Source organism: Emys orbicularis, chromosome 4, assembly GCF_028017835.1.
Source record: "Emys orbicularis isolate rEmyOrb1 chromosome 4, rEmyOrb1.hap1, whole genome shotgun sequence".
NCBI classification, from domain to species: domain Eukaryota; kingdom Metazoa; phylum Chordata; order Testudines; family Emydidae; genus Emys; species Emys orbicularis.
Genome location: NC_088686.1, coordinates 49,080,001 through 49,100,266, shown reverse-complemented (window position 1 = coordinate 49,100,266; position 20,266 = coordinate 49,080,001). Strand labels below are relative to the sequence as shown.

General features: G+C 38.5%; 1 protein-coding gene across 1 annotated transcript in view; it reads left to right on the top strand.

Moving 5' to 3' along the window:
• NPAS3 (neuronal PAS domain protein 3) overlaps positions 1–20,266 on the top strand; it is a 564,171-nt gene that overhangs the window by 543,197 nt on the left and 708 nt on the right. The window contains exons 8-10 of the mRNA XM_065403876.1: positions 13,426–13,573; positions 16,863–16,981; positions 19,659–20,266. The exon at positions 19,659–20,266 is cut by the window's right edge and continues 708 nt beyond it. Of these exons, the coding sequence (XP_065259948.1) occupies positions 13,426–13,573; positions 16,863–16,981; positions 19,659–20,266 (875 nt within the window). The remainder of the gene's footprint in view (positions 1–13,425; positions 13,574–16,862; positions 16,982–19,658) is intronic.

The window sequence follows — 20,266 nt, the reverse complement described above, 5'->3', positions numbered from 1 at the left end:
GACACTGACAAAAAAGATACTTGTCATCCTCAGCTTTTGCTTGGCAAAACGTCATCCTATTTCTTCATGATTTGATTTACAGCTATAAGAAATACAATTCCTCAGAAACAGTGAGCAAGGGCAGTTCATTTCCCATAAAGCAAAGGTCTCTGATGAATACGTTTGGTAGCATTCTCTCTGATCTACTTTTATCTGGTTTCTAGTAGTTGGAATAATCCAGGTTTTCTGAAAATAAACCACTCCACATTTACCTTGTTCACCACTCCTCTGTTTTTCAAAGAATCTTGTCCCTCAATCGGCTTTAAAATCAGTTATATATTCATGATTTCTTTGTGCTTCTTCAATAAGAAATTCCTATTGGCATACAAAATATTGCTTAGTGATTTAGCCTACCAGCTGCAATTGAACTAACCCTTTTAACTCACGCACATCAGTTATAATTTTTGGTTCTCTTAATAACCTCAAACACATGAAAAACAAATAGAATGAGTTGATAATTCCTAACAGTAAAATACACTTCACATAGTTTGCCATCATGCTGTGGAATAACTCCACAATGTCAAGTAGCACACAATTAGTAAAACTGTAGGGGGAAAAAAAGAAGTGTTTTGATCCTGAGAAATTTTGATCCTAATCAGATCGAAATTTCAATGCTCTTGTAGTGCTTAATATCTTCAATCACAAAAAAAAAATCAAACTGATTCCAATGTTAGGTTTTTGCATTCTGTGACTGAAGTAAAATGCTAAAATATACAAATGAATCTCCTTTTTGTACAAGTTTATTATCATCACTAAGAAGCAAGATTGATTCTAAATTAGTGTGATAGAATGTCTGATGTTTAGCTAATCCTTAAACCAAGCCAGCCTTGGCAGTCTGACGGCAGTGTAGTACATTTTGGTTTATAGGCATTGCAAAGATGGTGGACTGCCTAACTGTTTGCACAGTAACCTGCTTGTCCAAACCATAGACTGATATGGTCATCTACTTCAGAGAGTGACTCAAGCATGCCCTTTTGGCTGGAAATGGTGGTGACGTAGCAGTCAGAAGGAATGAGAGATAAGGGGAAATGGAGATCAAATTAAGTGACTGGTAAAAGAGAGCATATAACGAAAACAGATTTGTTTTGTATTGAAAAAAATTAAAGCTATGTCTGGTTTTAACACAAAAACAGTTTTTGTTTTGCAATCTTACTCCCTCGTAATTACTTCTAAGCTGGTATCATTACATAGCTCAAATCACATATTTCTGTAATTATTTAAAGTTAGTGTCTAGATTCTGTCTGTCTAGGTATGGAAGCCATCACCACAATATCTGAGCACCGTGCAGACATTAATGAATTTATTCTGGCAACACCCTTGTAACAAAATATTTTGCCCATTTTACAGATAAGTAACTGAAGCACAGAGCTATTCCATTGGGCCACAGAGAGAAAGAATGAGAATGACTCGATAGCTGGTGGTTAGCGACCCACCTGGGTGGTGGGAGACCCAGGGGCAAGTTCTATTGCTCAAATTACTCTTTAATTTTTTATGCACCGCAAAACAGCTTCAACAGGAGAGACAGATACAGATTATCCTGTAACTCAGTAGTTAGAGCACTCTCCTGGGAGGTGGGAGACTCCTGTTCAAATCCTTTCTCCTCCTAGCAGAGGAATGGAACCTGGGTTTCCCACATCCCAGTTGAGTGCGCTAACCACTGGGCTAAAAGTGATAAGGTGGGCACCACCTCCTGCTCCTCCTCATCTGACTAGGTTTCAGATGTGACTTGATCTGTAGGCAACCTCTGAGTATATGCCTATCGGTTTGGGCCCCAGGGTCAAACCTCCGTCTTCCCTGCTTTGTGGATCATTCTGGGACTTAAGCAGGAGAGAGGTGTCCAGATGCCGACAGCGAGACAGCGGTGCACATGCCGAGGCAGCAACTTACACACCCAGGTAGCTTTTACCCTGAAAATTTAGGCACCAAGTGAGTTTAGGCACCGACAGTGTTCAGCGGGAGTTTTGTGGATCCCAGTGGTGCCTAAAACTGGGACTTCAGCAGCTAAACCCAGATTTAGGCACCTAAGTGCTTTTGTGAATCCCACCCTAAGTGATTTGCCCAAGATCGCACAAGAAGTCTGTGGCAGAGACAGGAGTTGATTCCAGAACTCCTGGTTCCTTAGCCTTAAGCACAAGACCATCCTTCCTAGCCCTGTAGGGGCATAAGTAAAAGGATATGGTGCCCTTGCTGCAGAGCCAAGCAATCCCTGCACCAGACTCCTATGTCTTCTGCTTCTGTAGCCTAAGGAGGTTACACAAGCAGAAGAGACAGGAGTCTGGTGCAGTTGGCATAGCTAAAAACACTGAGTTGTGGGAGCCCCTCATTTGCACAAGTGAGCTGGTGCAAGGCAAAGGAAGCACATGCTACTACATGTTCGTAAAGGTCATAGCAGTAGCTACTGCTGAGTGCACTACCTCTGAGATCCAGGAGCTGTTATTTTTGTCTCAGGCACAGGTTTAATTGGGATTGCCATATGAGATCAGAGCATTGGTCCATCTAGTCCAGTATCCTGTTTCTCACACTGGCCGGTGCCATCTGCTTCAGAGAGAGGTGCAAGAAACTCTGCAGTAGGCAGCTATGGGATAAGCTGCCCATGGAGAAGAATATTTTTTTCCTAGCCTCCATGAGTTAGTAGTTGGCTTAAGTCATGAAACATGAGGATTTATATCCCTTCCAAAATTCTTGGTGGTATAAATGTAAATATCCAATTATCTTTTGAATGCTGATAAACGCTTGCCTTTAATGATATCTTGTGGCAATGAGTTTCGCAGGCTCATTGTGTGCGGTGGGACAAAATATTTCTTTTTTTTAGCTTACCAGCAGCATCAGCTCTTTTAAATGGTAAATAAAACAGAGGACTCTACAAGGCTAAACCTCTAGTGTCTTTAAGCCATTAGTTTGCTGAACCTGAACCTGCTGTTTCTTGATAGTAATTTTTTGTCTTTTCCAGCAAAGTGATATACAGTTATGTCGCATGATGCCTAAAATGTAGTTTGCATCAATAACCCTGTAAATTCACTCCTAATGCTATTTCATCTCCAAATCAAATCCAACTGTTTAATGCAGCGCTAATTAGTACATCCCCATTTCAGTTTGTAGACTCTCCATTGTAATTCCTTCATAGCTCATTTTTTTTCACAGCAGAGCATCAATCAATGTAAATGCCCTGCCAGCCTAGGCAACACAAGATGTCCTCCATGCATTTGTCATTAGCCACTGAAACAAAGGGAATACTGAACTGTATATTTAGCTGTATTCAGTGATTTCTCATAAAAATGAAAACTGCAAAAGAAGACAAGGGGAAGAAAGTCTGGTAGATTGGCCAACTGCATTATCAAAACCTTGGGGAGGCTTTGTTTGAATTCTGCCTGCAACACCATCTCTGAAGGGCTTTTTGTACTTGAAAGAAGAGTAGAGTTCTCCTGTGACATCACTGCAATATGGTCATATCCCTGCCCATTAGACAAGTGAAATTTACACCCAAGCTTTTGCCCCATTTTACATTTAAAAAGTGCATGCAATATTGACTATGTTTCTGCTACTTATTACAGCAGTTTCTGTAATGAACCCTCTAATGAAGGTTGAATTCTGACTTCTATTCAGAACCTCACTGCTTTTTCAGTTGCTCTTAATCATCTTAAAAAAAAATTCTCTTTGAGCTGAAATTTTCCAGACCAAAGGTGAATTTATATTTTGGAGTGTTTCTGCAAAACTGGTTATTGGAGAGGTGTATGCTTGTGATAAACTGCAGAACCACATTAAATTGCACAGCCATGTGAATGACAGCATTTATTGTGCATCTCTTACAACTTCACCTGCACTCTGGCCACAAAACCATTTCTACTGTGACTGTTTCCTAACATTCCAGACCTCTGAACCACTTCAATCAGATGGCATTTTTAAAAGATTTTGGGGGTCTGGGAGTCCTTGCCACAAAACTGTTTTCTGTTTTTCCCTAATTGCTGAATTTTCCTCCAAAATTACACTGGTCTGAGATACAGAATGGATAATGTTCAGTCCTGGCTAGTGACAGGTTTAATATTCATTATCTTGAAAAGGAGTTTTAGCCCATCTATTAGTGATAAGTGTTCTTCTTTCCTAGGCTGGATAGTTGAACCCGTGGTATTAAGGGAGACTGGCTTTACAGGTGAAACGATATAAAAATAGTAACAATAAAAAGATAAACTCTCTAAAGTAGTTCTGTAAAATATGATGTAGCCTATAACAAATTCATGATGGTGTGGCAAATAGGTCTTGTTGGCACTTGTTTGGGAGGACTGGTACAAATCAGTTGTGGCTTTGTCTCTCATGAGTAATGTGGCCAGTTCTGGACCAATATCATTTTTAAGGTCTGATAACTTACAAACCATTTGGGCTGGCAACCAGGTCTGTAACTCATTGGGAAACTGAGAATCTCCCTTTCAAATATACAAAGCATTTGTTCTTAACCCTAGAAGGTTGCAAGATATTGGTCCTTAAGATAATAGCATCCTGACTTATTGACAAGCTATTTTATTTACTTTTTAGAGATTTTTAAAATTAGTGCTGCTTTTTCATTCCCTGAGAGCTGCAGCAATAGACTCATGGTAATAAGTAGGGTCCTACCAAATTCACAGCCATGAAAAATGTGTCACAGACTGTGAAATCTGGTCTCCTCTGTTGAAAGCTACCCTATATTATACAGATTTCACAGGGGACATCAGCGTTTCTCAAACTGGGGGTCCCAACCCAAAAGGGAGTTGTGGGATGGTTGCAAGGTTATTGTAGGGGGGGTTGTGGTATTGCTATCCTTACTTCTGTGCTGCCTTCAGAGCTGGCCGGCTGGAGAGTGGCAGCTGCTGACCGAGGGCCCAGCTCTGAAGGCAGCAGCACAGAAGTAAGGGTGGCAATACCACAGCATGCCATCCGTACTTCTGCGCTGCTGCTGGCAACTGTGCTGCCTTTAGAGCTGGGCTCCCGGCCAGCAGCGGCTGCTCTCCGGCCACCCAGCTCTGAAGGCAGCACAGATGGAAGGGTGGCAATTCGGTGACCCCCACACACACACACACACAATAACTTTGTGATCCCCACCCAACCCCTTTTGAGTCAGGACCCCCACAGTTACATCACTGTGAAATTTCAGATGTAAATATCTGAAATCATGACATTTATTATTTTTAAAATACCTATGACCGTGGAATTGGTAGGGCCCTAATAATAAGGAAACTTCTTTTTAGAGGCACAAGTAATTTAATTAAAAAAAAATAACAATAAACTTCAAAAAAAATCTAACGGAGCTTTCCTGCAAAATGTGGCATGATGCGGTGTGGTGGTTAAAGGGGGGGTTGCGTTCATTTGGGATAAACAAAAGAGACAGCCACAGTAAGTGTACCACATACTACAGTAAGTGTAGAGGTGGTGTGATCTGGACTCTTTTCCTCTGGGGATTGAGCTGAAATAACTAAATTCATGTCACTCAGTACCTCAACCTGAACATGGACTCTGGTCCCAGATGTGAAAGACCCATACTTTCCCTTAAACCGTCTTACCTTCAATCAGTGTGGTTGAAAAATATATATATTTAAACTTCTGCTAGTCTGCTGTCTTACATTCATCAGTGAACTAGCTCTTGGGAAGCTTCCATCTGCCCTGCCATCAGTATCTGATATAGCTGTGTACATTTTATACACATATTTGTCACAGAGGGTTAAGTTCTCAAATCTTTATTTTTGCAAGCAATGTTGTATGGCAGACATTAATATTAGTGGGCAGGGGGAGGGAACTTAAGCTGCTTTAGCAACCAAGACCTAATTTCTCTACTCAAGTTGCATGGTGGTAGCTGAGAACAGAATTTAGATCTGGGACTTTACAATACAATACTGTATATTTTCCCCTGAGTTTGGGTGCATACGTTTCATTACCGTTAATGGAAGCTACGTCTGAAGTGGTGCGCAGAGCAAGTTTGGGTTTCTAAAGGACAGTTTCAGCAATAGGAAATGGGGAGCCACTTTATGGCAAGATTAAAATTTTAAAAATCAAGGCGAGCCTGACAATCATGAGAAACGAGAAAAGTTACAGAAACCTAAATAATTGAGTATTCACTATTCAATCCAGTTTATTAACAACCACATTCATCATTTAGAAGAATGTAGGTCTGTACATTCATTTCCATTCATTATTCCTTCTCAGTTTATAAAACATCTCTGCTTGACTCCAACTTCATCATAAATGTTTTAGTTTAAGGTATTATCCAGCAAATTTGCTCTTCAACAATAGTTCATCCGAGCAGACAAGATCACATGAAGAGAGACTAAGCCATGTTCAGAGGCATACAAGCAAACACAATGAATTTTCCTGCAATCAAATAGTGTCCAAGAAACATTCTCAGCTAAGTGAAGCACTTAAAAGGAGATAATGTCAAAAGTAAATAAATAAATTAAATTAAATAAATGGCTCTGTATGCTAGGCAGTAAATTAATGTCTTCGGGCACTACAACATTTATTTCTCCTAAAACCTGAAGCAATAGGATAGAATTCTGATACACATATTGTAAGTCTCAGTGGGTGGTTGTATATCTATATCTTAATTTATAACAAGAAAAGTTTTGCCGTTTTTCCACATTTTTGAACTGGTACCATGAACTGAAAGCTAAATTCTGATCTCATTTAAACTGGTGTAAACCAAAATGTCTCCATTAACTCAGTTGAGATACTCTGGATTTAAATGAGATCCAAATCTCTAAATCTGTAGGGGTGGTTCTCAGAGGTTCAGGGTTTGAATCAGTTAGGATAAGTACCCAAACCTTTGTGTGGAATTTCCAGTATTTCAAGTTACTTGTTTGGCTAGATACATAGAGTGAGAGACTGTTCTCACAATATTTTGGCTAGAAATGGACCTGAGCCACAAAGTTTGGAAACTAATCAGGATCAAATTTCTCCGAAGTTTGGATCTGGCCAATCTCTAACTTTAGCTCCTCCCATAACCAGGAAACAAAGAGCAGCCGAAAAGTGAAAAACTGTGTTTTAAAAAAGATAAATAAATATTTTCAACCCTCCTAAAAGTTTTGGTTCAAGCTTTGAGAAAAGGTTTGGTTTAGCTTTTATTTTATCTGTACAGAATTGCTTATCCTTACTTTCATCTAGTTTCACAGGGATTTAGATGTGTAACTTCCCCATGAATCAAGAAAAGACAGTATCCCTTAGTGTGGCAGCAAATAACAGATTGATGGCCACATCTTAACATTTTTAGAATGAAATTTGTATAGGTTTAAAAGATTTATTACAGATGAACCAAGCAGTTGGATGGGAATTTGGGTATTATCAAGCCAGAATTTTCTTTTCAAAACACAAACTGTCAGTTCCCTCTGCCTTTGGAAATTATGCCCTTAGCTTTAGAGAGTTCCTACTGTACCAGCTGTTATTTCTCTTAGCAAATATTTATATTGTGATAGCAACTGAAAGTCTCAATCAAGATTAGGGTCCCATTATGCTAGGTGCTGTACAACACAGAAAAGAGACATTTCTAGCCCTTCGCTGCATTCTCTTGTCATGCCGTGAGGAAGAAGGGTAATGCATTTTTTAAAAAGCCTTACTGAACTGCTGTTTTCTTAATCCACTGTAAACCTATTTTGGGGAAGGGGGAATCTCTTGTGAGATTACAAATTGCTGAGGGCCAAATTGTGCCATTTCGTGTTGGGAGTGTGGAGCCACATGACCCCAGGGGGACCTCATGACCCCAGGGGGCTCAAACACAAGAGAGGCAGAATTCTTCCCTATGCAGGCTGCATTATCCTTTAGCCTGGCGTGCAGAGAATGCATCTGTAAGCATTCCTTGCACACTTTCCCCACCTCCACCCCACCCCTGGGTATTAGATAGTAAATCAAATTGTTTGGGGAGAATTACGTAGATATATGTGGTTGATCATAGAGCATATACAGGTCTTCCATCCTCTAGCCCATAACTCAGTTTAAGTATCAAACATCATTTAACTTTGCTAAATATTGCTCAGTGCTTTTTTTTTATTGCTAAAAACCAATTTGTGGATGCCTACTATTTAAAACATCTAACTAACTAATTGCAAAATCTATAGAAAAGTCTCTACAGCATCAAAGGCTCAGTTGATCCTATGAGCAGTTATAAATGAAAAACTGTCTCTGTTTCAAGCAAATAAGGCACTTAATGCACTCTTTCTGGCTGTGATGCTATTTTCCCTGTGGGTTTTGAAAATGACCTTCCTGTAAGCATCAAGGACTGTAACTTTTCAGATAAAGAAACTTGTTCTTGTTTTAAGTCTATGCCAGGTTCATTCCCCTATAGCCCACAGTTTTCAAAAGCAGAAGAAAAAGTAATCCAGACTTTTTTTAAAAAAAACCTCTGTTTCCAGAATGAAGTTACCCTGTCAGCTTGCCTTGGGCCTTAGGTGGAGAAGTGGAGATTAAAGAGTCAGTATTCCTTTTCATGTTTCGTCTGCCAGTTTTGTGAATGTAGAAAGAGAACTGGTGGCTACAGCTAAGCATCCAACTGTGGTGTTAAGTACAGAGTTTTCTTCCCCCGCAATACATTAAAAATATTTTTATGAGTTTACAGCAGAAGGACTTCAGCATCAATACTACACAGTTATTGATTAAAGTATCCCAAGGAGGAGGGTGACGACCACTGCAGATTTAGCCTCGATATTTTCCCCGATTATAATGAGCCTCTTTGTGAGGCTGTATGAATACGCAGTGTTAACTGTATGATGATCTCATCATTTCCTATTTACTCCATACTTACCTGAATACACAATTTACTGTCATTTTTAAATGCGTAAGCACACTAGTAAAATGTCCCTTTGTAAGAAGATTCCATAAAAGGCTACTTCTGATATATGATTTCTTCATCTCCTCTTCAAACTGAATTAGACTGCTTCCTTCTTTTAAAATACAATTCACTCACTATTTAAAAGCTTTGGCTTTGATTTCTCAGAACATCCTTATAGGGAAAAAAACCAAGTTTTTGTTTTTTTAAACCATATTTCTGAAGACAACCTTGTACTGATTTATTTTGATTTGATAACAAAATTATGTTCCTGCAAAGAATACTAACTTCTTCCCCCTGCTCCCCCCCACCCCGCCCCCATTTCACTACAATTACATTGCTGTGTGCAAAACTCCAAGCAAAACTGAAATCCCTCTGTTGGGAGCTGTGTACATATCAATATATTTGTACTTAGAGAAATTAGTGTCAGATTTTTAAAAATTCTTTGTGAAACATACTGTACATTACGTCCATGCTAACTACTGAGCTCAGTCCAAATAAGTAGATAACATTTAAACAAATTTCAGTAAAATTTAGCATCCACCATTTTAAGGAACAGAAATGTATATCTGATATAAAGGTCATAAAACATTAGCTCTTTTTAATTTTCTTTTAATTAAACTTTTATTATTTGCCACACACACACACTTTGTGGGTTTTTTTTCCATTCCACTATCCACATTGACACTGATGATTTCCCTATTGTAAAATTCTTTATGCCAACTATTAAGCCAAAATCTAATGCTAAGAGGATGATCCAAGAGTTACCATCATTTCTCTACAATTTATGTTATCCCCAAAAGGTTTTTTCCTCTCTCTCCCACATTTGTGTAACTCCCATTAATATCAAAGAGAGTTATGTGTATACAGGCAAAGAAGAAGCAGCCTTTAAGAGAAGGGTCATTTGGTGAGCTCTTCCAACAAGACAATACATCATCTGGACCCAATCCTGCAAAAAATTAAGCACATGTAACTTTACTCGTGTGAGCTGTCTCATTGATTCAAGTGACCAGTCCTTTAGATTTTCGCATCAGTAAAATTACACACATGCTTCAGTGTTTGCAGGTTCGGGCACTACATGCACATTTTAAACTAGTAAATAGAAAATCCATATTTAAAACTATTTAGACTTTGTCAATGTACAGAAATACAGGGCTTAATCCTAGTCCTCAATGAGGCCTTTGTCTAGATAAGGACTGTAGAATTGGACCCACCACTTGGACCAAATAATGTTACTTTTTCAAATGTTTATGTTAAGCTTAAACATGTAGCCCATAACTTTTTTGCTTTTAACTACATATAACTTTCCGGCCACAGTTTAGGTTTGGCTGAAATTTTATTTATTTATTTTTACTTATTCTCAAATTCATTAATTTGGTAATTAATTCCCTCTGTTTCTGAAAAGGCAAAACTTAAAAAAAAAAAAAAAAAAAAAAAAAAAGGACTTAGATCAGTAATGATTCAGTTACTAATTAGTTAAATCAGTTTTTCATTTTTACTTCCAAAACTGGTGTTCTAATTTAAAATGTGTTACACATTTCCTCAACATCATCATCTGGTTTCTAAATCTAAACCTAGGGAAAACAACAGCTGCAAAATAACATAGACCAGTAGATGTTTCAATGCTTTCTGCTTTCTGTCTCATCAAATGTATGGCTCTTATTTACAGGCTACAGAAATATTGTTCAAATTGGGTATGGGGGAATCTAATGAACTTGAAAGAACCTGTAAGACCTAAAATCTAGCACTCTGTGGCACAGTTTAAATCCTGCTGGTTTTCCAGTGACACTCTATAGAGAAAGGATCTTTACCCTGCATTCTGGTCTTCCTTTCAGTATATGCTCTTAATGTCTACAAATCTCTTATCTGAAACATTTGCAGATGAAAAAGAAGCATGTGTTTATGGTTACGTGCCGGGCCTGGCCAAATCCTGGAGTGGAGAAGGTGCTGGGGATACAGTAGGAATTCTCAAACTAGGTGGGCTGCTTGGAAGGCTCATTTTCATGACAGTGTCCCAAATACTCTTCATATTCATAGCAGTCTCCTCTCAGCACAGCAGTGCTGGTCCCTGAGCTCTGGAAAAGTCAGAAAGGTTTGCATGTGACTGCAGTGCACTGAGTTCTCTTCTGTGTGCTGAAAGTTTTGGAAAGGCAAACACCTCTTCATATCAAAGTGTGGTTTTTGTAAGGCTTTAATTTTGCCCTTTTTGTCCATAGTTCTGAAATGAAGAGGCAAATAAGCCCCATTCTGCTCATGATTCAGACTTTCTGAGTGGTACAAACAACCAGTACCCAGCAAAAGAAAGGTGTTGTGGTTCAGGAACGGGACAGAAAGGGCTGAGAGATCTGGCTCTGCCACAGAATTCCTATACAATCTTGGGCAAATCACTGAACCTCCTACTATAAAAGCCAAGCTGTAAGGGTATTTGTGAGACTTAATTCTTTAATATTTTTAAAGCATGTTGATTTCTTCACATGGAAGCTGCTATAGAAGTGGAAGGTAATCAATTAATTATTATTATTTACAAGTTTAGATAGATTTCACTCTATCCTCCATACACCTGTATGGTCTTAATTTTCCAGCCTTCCAGGGATATGAATTTCATCAGCAGCCATTGACAAGGATACCTTGGAATTTACTATTTTACTGAAATGGAAAATTTTAACAAAGTAAAACTTTAAGCGATGTTTTTTTTCCCATTTCCTCCCTGAGTTCTCACCTCAGAACACAACTGATAACAATTACAAAGCTGGGATAATTTGCATAAAATTGCTGTCTCAAGTTGCATGCAACAATGGTTTGACAGAAAAGCTGTATAGTAAGTAGTTAGTATTTTACCTGCTTTCTGCTTCACCATGCAGTTTTGTATCCTATGAATCACCGTAGCAGAAATCTTGAAACTTACACTTGAATACAAAAACAAAATGTGGGGAACCTGAAGGAGCCTCCTATTGGAAATAAATGCAGAAGTGTAGGCAACTTTAGCTTGTTTACAAAATGTCATAACTCAAATTGCAAATATTTGCTGATATTACAGAGGAATGTCAGACATACCCCTATTTTAACTTTTTAAAAATTTAATATTTTAACGTTTTTTGAGTTGAAGTAAGATGTGCAAGTATGTGTGTGTGTATTTTTCTCTTTAGATGTATAATTATATGGGTTTAAATACAGATAGAGACATATAGATAATTTGGGGGATACACATTTGGTTAACTTGAAAGCGCAGAAGTGTCATATGTGACTCTATAGTAGGAACTTCAACAGCATTTTCCAAAGTGACTTTTTTCTTCCGCCCCCCCTCCAAAAAATCAAAATGTACTTCATGAAACTATTGTATATGAAGCACTTATTAGCCGTAATTAAATGGACAATATGAATTTACTACGTCTTTAGGACTCTGGCTTGTTCTGGTTTAGAGCAAAATGATTAATGCAAATACATATTACTTGAGATAACCATTTAGCAGCTAATTTAGCCAAATTTATTACAGCAGTTAGAGGTTTTTCATTTTAGCAGACGGAGACAAGGACATGCCAAAAGCAGAAGGTGTGTATGAATGCACACTGCCCTCTAGTGTGCAAAGCTTCCTGGGATTAACCGAAAATACAGACAAGCAGAGTATGCACTGGAGTAATAATATCCAGATGTATATATTCTAGGCATTCTTTAAAATAATGCCAGTGTAAAGTATTTTATTTCCATGAAAGATAAGCATCTCAGTCTTCTTTTTTAGTACAGAAATAATCAGATACAAATCAAAGCAATTTTAACTTGGTAACATTGTGGTTAGAGAATTATTTTAAACTTCTGTATTTTTAAGCTCTCTTTCTGTGGGCATCTGATATCTCGGTTTCATATTACTGATTGTTTTTACTTCTTCTCCATTCCTGGTTATATTTCAGGCCCTGCAGAGAGCTGTCACTCTGCTTGACTCTAACCAAAAGTCAATTCCACACCTCCCTTAGGCCACAGTTTCTTTCGCAATCTGTTGGTAGATTTATTTTGCTCCAGTATTAAGCAAAGTCTCCCAAGACCTTCCCCCTGCTGACCAATTGAGATTTGGTTCATCTGAGAACTGTAAATTCTGTTTGACAAGATCAAAAGAAACAGATATATAAGTTCAGTAGTTGATATCTCCTGCAATAAGGAGAAATGATCAAAGAACAGGGTAGAGTATCTTCCCAAACCTTTCAAATATCCAGACTCTCAAAGAGTTCTACCTGGGAGCAATGAATAAATTACATTAAAAAAAAATATTTTTTATTTTTTTATTTTTTACAATTTGTTGTCAAATGCACTGAAAATATCCAGGCAGCATTTGGTATTTTGTGGGCCAGAGAGATTTGTAGTCCTTTTTGCTCTTCCTCTGACACTGGAGCTGCCAAAAACTGATTAAAGACTTATTCCAAAAGTTGATAGCCCATGTTTCTCCACTAATACACTAGTAAATAGTTGAACTTATTTGTCATCTTACTGGCATTTGGCATTGAACATACAAAAGGGGCCAAGTGTGTTCCGTTTCTGTACATTGGGGATTGTAGAGATGAACATGATTTTACTAGGATACTAACACACAATATTTATTGTCCTTTTTGTTTTCTTCCCAGTGCTGAATAAGGGTCAGTGTGTAACTAAATATTACCGCTGGATGCAGAAGAATGGAGGGTACATCTGGATACAGTCCAGTGCTACCATAGCTATCAATGCCAAGAACGCAAATGAGAAGAATATCATCTGGGTCAATTACCTTCTTAGGTATAAGTTTCAGTCACTTCCTTTATTTGAATTTCTGTCTCTGTTACTTGACTCACATTGAAAGATATAGAGTTAAAAACACACAATGGCAACTACAGAAAGTTAATATGAGATGAGCTTTCCCATCTGTTCATGCTCAGAACTAGCTCCTTCTGGTGGAAGTTATTAAGACGTCTGTCATGTCTCAGGTTACTGGGAACTTCTTGAATTATTACGCTATGTTCATATTAAAGTAACCCTCCATCAGTTTTATTTGCAGGCCTCCATTGCCTGGAATTCTACCCAGCACTAGCTGAAACTCCCAAAGACCTGGCCCACCATGCACTGGGCTTGTTATAAAACCTGTGATGGATTTTTAAGCAGTGGTTTCTTTGGTTATTGCAAAATCCTGGTCTGACGTCTGGAGGCGATCTTCCTGGGACATTACAGACATGTCTCTTGGAAAGGTGATCTTCATTCCAATATGCCTTCTTGCGATGACAGGCATTAAGGCAGTACTCACCTTGAAAGATGGAAAAAAATAAATAAATGCAGAAGAAGCCTGTTAAGTAGAACTGGTTGAAACATTTTTGACACAACTTTTTTATTGTCAAAATATACTATGTTGTCGAAGCCAAAACATTTCAGTTGTACTCATTGATTTTGAGTACATTTTCAACTGAATGGTTTCTAAGGTCCAAGATGGACTCTCTGGTCACAGAGAGAGAAACCCCTAATCGAAAACTTGACCTTTTTCATTCTAAAACAGTTTTGACACAGTTCCATTTTGCAAAAACATTTGGAAGGGGTTTGGGGTTATTTTTTTCATTCTAATGAAAATAAATTTGGAAACCTCAAAAGTTGTAGCAAAACAGAATTGTCATTCTCTGGTCAGCTCTACTTGTAAGTAAGTTACTTGCCGTGGCTTATTATGTTCCCTTTGTTCCAGGAGTGATGTAGGGAAAGTTCAAAGTGATGTCTAAGGGCTAGATTGTGACTTTTATGCCATAGCCAAGGATCATCGTAGAGATTGTGCCTGCCTGAACCACAGTCTCGGATAGTCGAGTAGTCTTGATTCCCTAGGCTGGGAGCCAGGAGCAATCAATTCCTAAGGGAGCGCAGGCCTCTGACATTGTGGAAGCTTTGCATGGCAGTGGAGTGGGGGGGTAAGGGCGGGAGGATTTGGGGCACGTTTCTGCCCTTGTGTGACTGAGTGAGCATGGATCTCTCATAATCTGGCCCCGTTCCCTTACTTTTTTCTTTAAAACGTGATGGATGATTGATGTCTACGAAAGTGAGGAAATAGCCAAGCTTGCAAGAGTGAAGCATAGTGCAGCACTAGTTGCTCCTAAAACTCTGCCAAAGCACCCGAGTCTTGACCTGCAGCACGTGCTTGCCCTTCTGACCCTAAGCTTCTCCTAAACAGAGCTTCAAACTATGCCAGATAGCGTATTGGTTTTCTAATCCCGATAAATATCTTACTTGGATTATAAACCAATGCTTTTTTCGCATTTGCTGGTATCCAGACACTGAATAAATCTGATCCACAACTGTTCCACAAAAATTTGCTGTCTACTAACAGAGTATCGGTCAGAAACTAATTAAGATGAGGGCCTAATTGACCATTACTTAAAGTTTCCTCATAGAACTTGATTTTTCTCCCTCATTCCTATCTGTGTTCTGTTAGAGAAAGGTAACTCCTTCATACAATTTGTGTATTTTTAAATAAAGATTACTCCCAGTAATGGGACCCAAACAAGATCCAAGCAATGAATAGTATTTTATTGACAGAGCAAGGCATAAAGAGTTCTGATATTAGCAACAGCAAGAACACTGGTTTATATATATTTTCATGCATGAGAAAGTATGTTCAGATGCCTGTCCGATTTGTGCTCCGAATAGACTAACTCTGTTGCTAGATATTGCTGATGTTCTTGTTCAAGAAAATAGTTGTTTTTGTTTAAGCAACTATTTATTCCTATACAAGATGCAGTCACACACACCCCCACACACACACCATTTATTTTGCTTGAAGGGAGGAAAGTTTTATGGTGCACTGCTGCATTGTGGCATGGCCATGTACAGTAACATCATCACATTGTGATGCAACAGCATAATGTCACTTTTTTGTCCCACAGGACAAATCTGCAAAGGTGACAATCCTAGGTAAGAATGGAGAACACCTGTGAATGTTTCAACATTGAATTTTCACAGTGCACTAGAATAGATTTAATATAGGTATTCTGTAATTGTAATGCTCTGGACACTTTTAGTAGCCCTGTACCCTCCCCTTGCTTCTGTCTGTACAGAATTGGAGATCTGGTAACCCACTGGGCTGAATATGAATCACACAGGAATGATCAACCACTCAGAAATCCACTAAAGAATATTTTCTTAAACAATCTGTGCTACATTTGTCTATCTAGGTGTCTTCTTCTGGCCTTGCCTTTAATTTTAAAAGGAATCCATTTTAAAAAGGCACAAAACAGAACAAAAATATTTTTTGTAAGACTCTCTCTGATAGTGGGGCTTTTTCCACATTGCAATCATGTTCTTTGCTAACAAGCCACAGGTGAACACCACATGAGCAGATGAAGACATGATTATAATAGGTGTGTTGACAGTTCTGTATCCTTAACATATGCATCCTAACATGCACGTGTGCATCTGTCATATATTTAGGTTGTTAATTTTTTCCCCTGATAGCTTTAGAGCTATCTGAGCAGTGACCAGGTTCTCTGGTCCTTAATTGAGCAATATTCTCAGCAATTTCAAAGTGAGATTTACTAGCATAAGGTCTGGAGAATATAGCCCTTAGGAAAACAACTATTCAAAAGCTATGACAAGGATTGCATAGTGTAATGTCACCTGAATAAATGTGGTGAGTATCATAGGTAGTGTAGAAACAAGTTTTAAAGGATATCAACTCTCTCTCTCTCTCTCTCTCTCTCTCTCTCCCCCTATCCCTATTATCATTGTAATGGGAAAGAATTCTAGATATTAGATTGTGGTATTGATTACACAAGCCAGACTTGCTTTTAGATATCAGACAGTCAGGGCTACCTAATTAGCTATGAGTATAACTCAAATATTTTGCGGACATCAGGCATTTTACTACCATTTTAGTATTAAAAGAAACTTTCAAAAAATTCTGCTGTGATGAACTGAGGAAAAACATGTATGTTTTCATGTTTGCTCTTCTCTTCTCTCTATTTACATTCTTTGCTCTTGAGATTTGATAAAGGAAAGAGGGAAAACTATCAAACGGCAAATCATCCATTTGTGTTTATGTTTGCTCTCTGTTCTTTAGTAACCCAGAGTACAAGGATACGCCGATGGATATTGCACAACTTCCTCATCTGCCAGAGAAAACCTCAGAATCCTCAGAGACCTCTGATTCTGAATCAGACTCAAAGGACAACTCAGGTAATATAAACAATCCTGCTTTCCTACTACTTTACTTTTTTATTTTATATTTTTGTATCTTCAGAGCCAAGTCAGTGATTGTATTTCCAGATTATCACTAAATCTTACATTTTTCATGGATGGGTTCAGCTTTAGAAAAAATACCTTAAAACCTCAAAATCCTGTTTTTAAAAGATATCAAAATCTTTTAGTGACCCAGAATGATCTGCTATTTACTCAGTGCATGCGTGCCTGGTTGAATTACACTTATTATCTAAATATTTGAATTCCCAGCTGAGTTTGTGAGCAAGCCTTATGCCTTGTGCAAAGGGCTTAGATTGTAACTACTGAATATGATTCCAGTTCTTATCTGTCAAGCGTAGTCAGGTGTTTCTAACATAAATGTACACTGTCAAAGTTTATCACCCCCTTTGCTGTATAAATAGGCATCTTGAGTTGTTTCACTAGGGGGCAGTAAAGATTGCAAAATTTGTGTGTTTTCTTAAATTAAAAGCATTACATTGTATTAGAACTGCACAGGTTCAAAGCACCTGTTTGTAAGTTTTATTTTTCTTTGGGGATTTTTTGTTTGTTTTAATACTAGAGAGTATGGTTCAATTAATTCTATAAATAAAAAATCCTAAAGAATGGCAATGTGTTCAGCCTGTTAATTTATTCCCCAGTAGATTTATACGTAATTACATATGTAGGTGTACAGATTGGCTTGTTTCTTTGTAAGGGATTGTCTTTAGTCCAAGAAATGATTCTGTAGGCCTGATTCTTCTCTCATGTCTGTATAAATCAGGAACAAATACACTGAAGTCATTGGTTACACACTGTTGTAAATCAGGTATAAGTAAGAAGAGAATCACGACCTGTATGTTTTATTTTTTAACTAAGCAGCCATTTGTTCTCTCATCTTTTGCACTTATTCCTCCTTTCTCTTTTGACAGTTCTGTTTGACAGTTAGAGTCAGATGTTAGGCAAACATACAAGCTTTATGTCCATGTGATTTGAGATCTCATCGGCCATTCAGAATGCTTTTTATCCCTACAGCTGTGGAGAAAAGTGTGCGTTTACCATGTGCACTCAGAGTTTCTATAGTTGAGAAGTGTATGTATGTTCATGACTGCTGAGGCTGGCACAGAGTAAGAGAGCATTCTTCAGTGATGCACAGATGCATGCATCTTAGAAACCAGGACAAAGCTTTTAACAGTTTTGGGTTCTTTTGTGTTCACTTAATGTGACTTAAACAAAAATACAGAAAGGCCTAGGTTCATAAGACCTTCTTGGCTGAAACCAGTAAGTTCAGTCCAAGCGTTTTTAAATCTGCAGACAAACTTTGTGCCATTTGGTTTTATCTTAGGTTGAAGTCACTCTACCAGATGGGAACAGTAGTTTAAAAGGAAAAAACTTTTCTTTTTAAATTTTTTTTTGGTAAGAGATTTGGCTTTAAGTAGAAATAAAAGCTGTTTTTTCATAACAGAAGGTTTTAGTATCTTATTAATTTAAAAAAAAAACCACTCTAAATGAATTAAATGTACAGAGCCTGAAGCTTTGAACAGCTAACATCCCCATCAAGCCCAGCTGTTCAGCCGCTTCTGGCAAACTGTTTGGAATTGCCATGGCTCCAGGAGAACCCAATCTTTACAGAAAAACTGGCCCTTTTTTCCCCTGCTCAGAGCAGAGAATTTAAAATGGTAATTCTTGGCTCTGATGAGGGAAAACAAAAACGTCTTTTATTTCCAAAGAAAAGAATTCTGACTGTTCTGCACAGACTGGGTTCTCCTCAAGCCATTCGTGACCCTTTCAAACAGTGTGTGATAACAGTCCGTTTTCTGAAAGCTGATCTTGGCTGCCTGAGTCCAATGGACTCGAGTGTTTGTCTTATTCAGTTAAAAATGAGGTAAATATAAAATAAAGTTAAAAGAAATAGCAGGAGGACAGGACCAGGTCCTGAGCTGATGGAAATTGATGCAGCTCCATTTGTTGCACTGGAGTTATTTTTTTCTGCTTTATTTTTTTACCTTCCAAGGGAATATTGGCACACAGCAGGGCAATGTAACTACATTGTTTTAACTGATGTATTCATTCAGATTTATAAACAGAGGACCTGATTCTCCACTCACACTGGAGTAACTCAAGAGTAACTCCATTGAAATCCACATGACGCCAGTGTAGAACACGAGTAAGTGAGAGGAGAATCAGGGGCGTGGATTATCACTTCATCATGCTACTACGTCACTCCTACTCCCATTATAAGAACATGTATGCTAAACAGAAATCTCGAGAGTGCATCACCAGAGCTGAATCGTTCATCTCCCTTCAGTGAACACAACTGGAATCCAGTTGCAGTCAGTTATCAGAATTGTCCTCATTAAAGAGAATGTACCAAAGGATCCCATTTGAAACAGGTGCCCTCACACTTGTTACAGAAACTGCAGTCCAGTGACAAAGCCACCAGACCTTTGCCCATTGCCACTGACAGTCCTGAATCCGGGGGATTAATGATAATCAAATCCCTTCAAGCTTGATGCTGCTAGAACAGAGGATGTAGAGCTCAGAAAAACCCACCTCAGTTGAGCCTCAGAGGAATGCTTTTACCAGAAACTTTACAGGCAATAACATCTCATTTTAGGTAGACAAGTGGAGTTCTAATCTGATGTTCCTATTGCTAATGGTGTTTTTCACTTTTCTTTCCTTCCAGAGGACAATGAGAACTCAAAGTCAGATGACAAAGGAAACCAATCAGAAAACAGCGAAGACCCCGAATCTGATAGGAAGAAGTCTGGGAATCAGTCAGATAACGAAATGAACTGTAATGATGATGGGAACAGCTCCAGCAACCAGGACAGCAGGGACAGTGATGACAGCTTTGAAAATTCTGACTTTGAGAATCAAAAGGCCCCTGAGGACAGTTTTGGTACTCTTGGTTCTATGCAGATCAAGGTGGAGCGCTATGTGGAGAGTGAATCGGACTTGCGGTTGCAGAACTGTGAATCGTTGACGTCAGACAGCGCCAAGGACTCAGATAGTGGAGGGGAAGTAAATGCCCAGTCTTCCAGCAAACATCAAAAGAGGAAGAAGAGGAGGAAAAAGCAGAAAGGAGGCAGCATGACCCGCAGAAGGCTATCAAGCACTTCAAGCCCAAATGGACTTGACTCAGCTTTGGTGGACCAGCCCCAGCTGCTCTCGTCACCAAACAGTGCCTCAGTGCTCAAAATTAAAACAGAGATCTCAGAACCTATCAATTTTGATAATGATAGCAGTATTTGGAATTACCCACCTAACAGGGAAATCTCAAGGAAT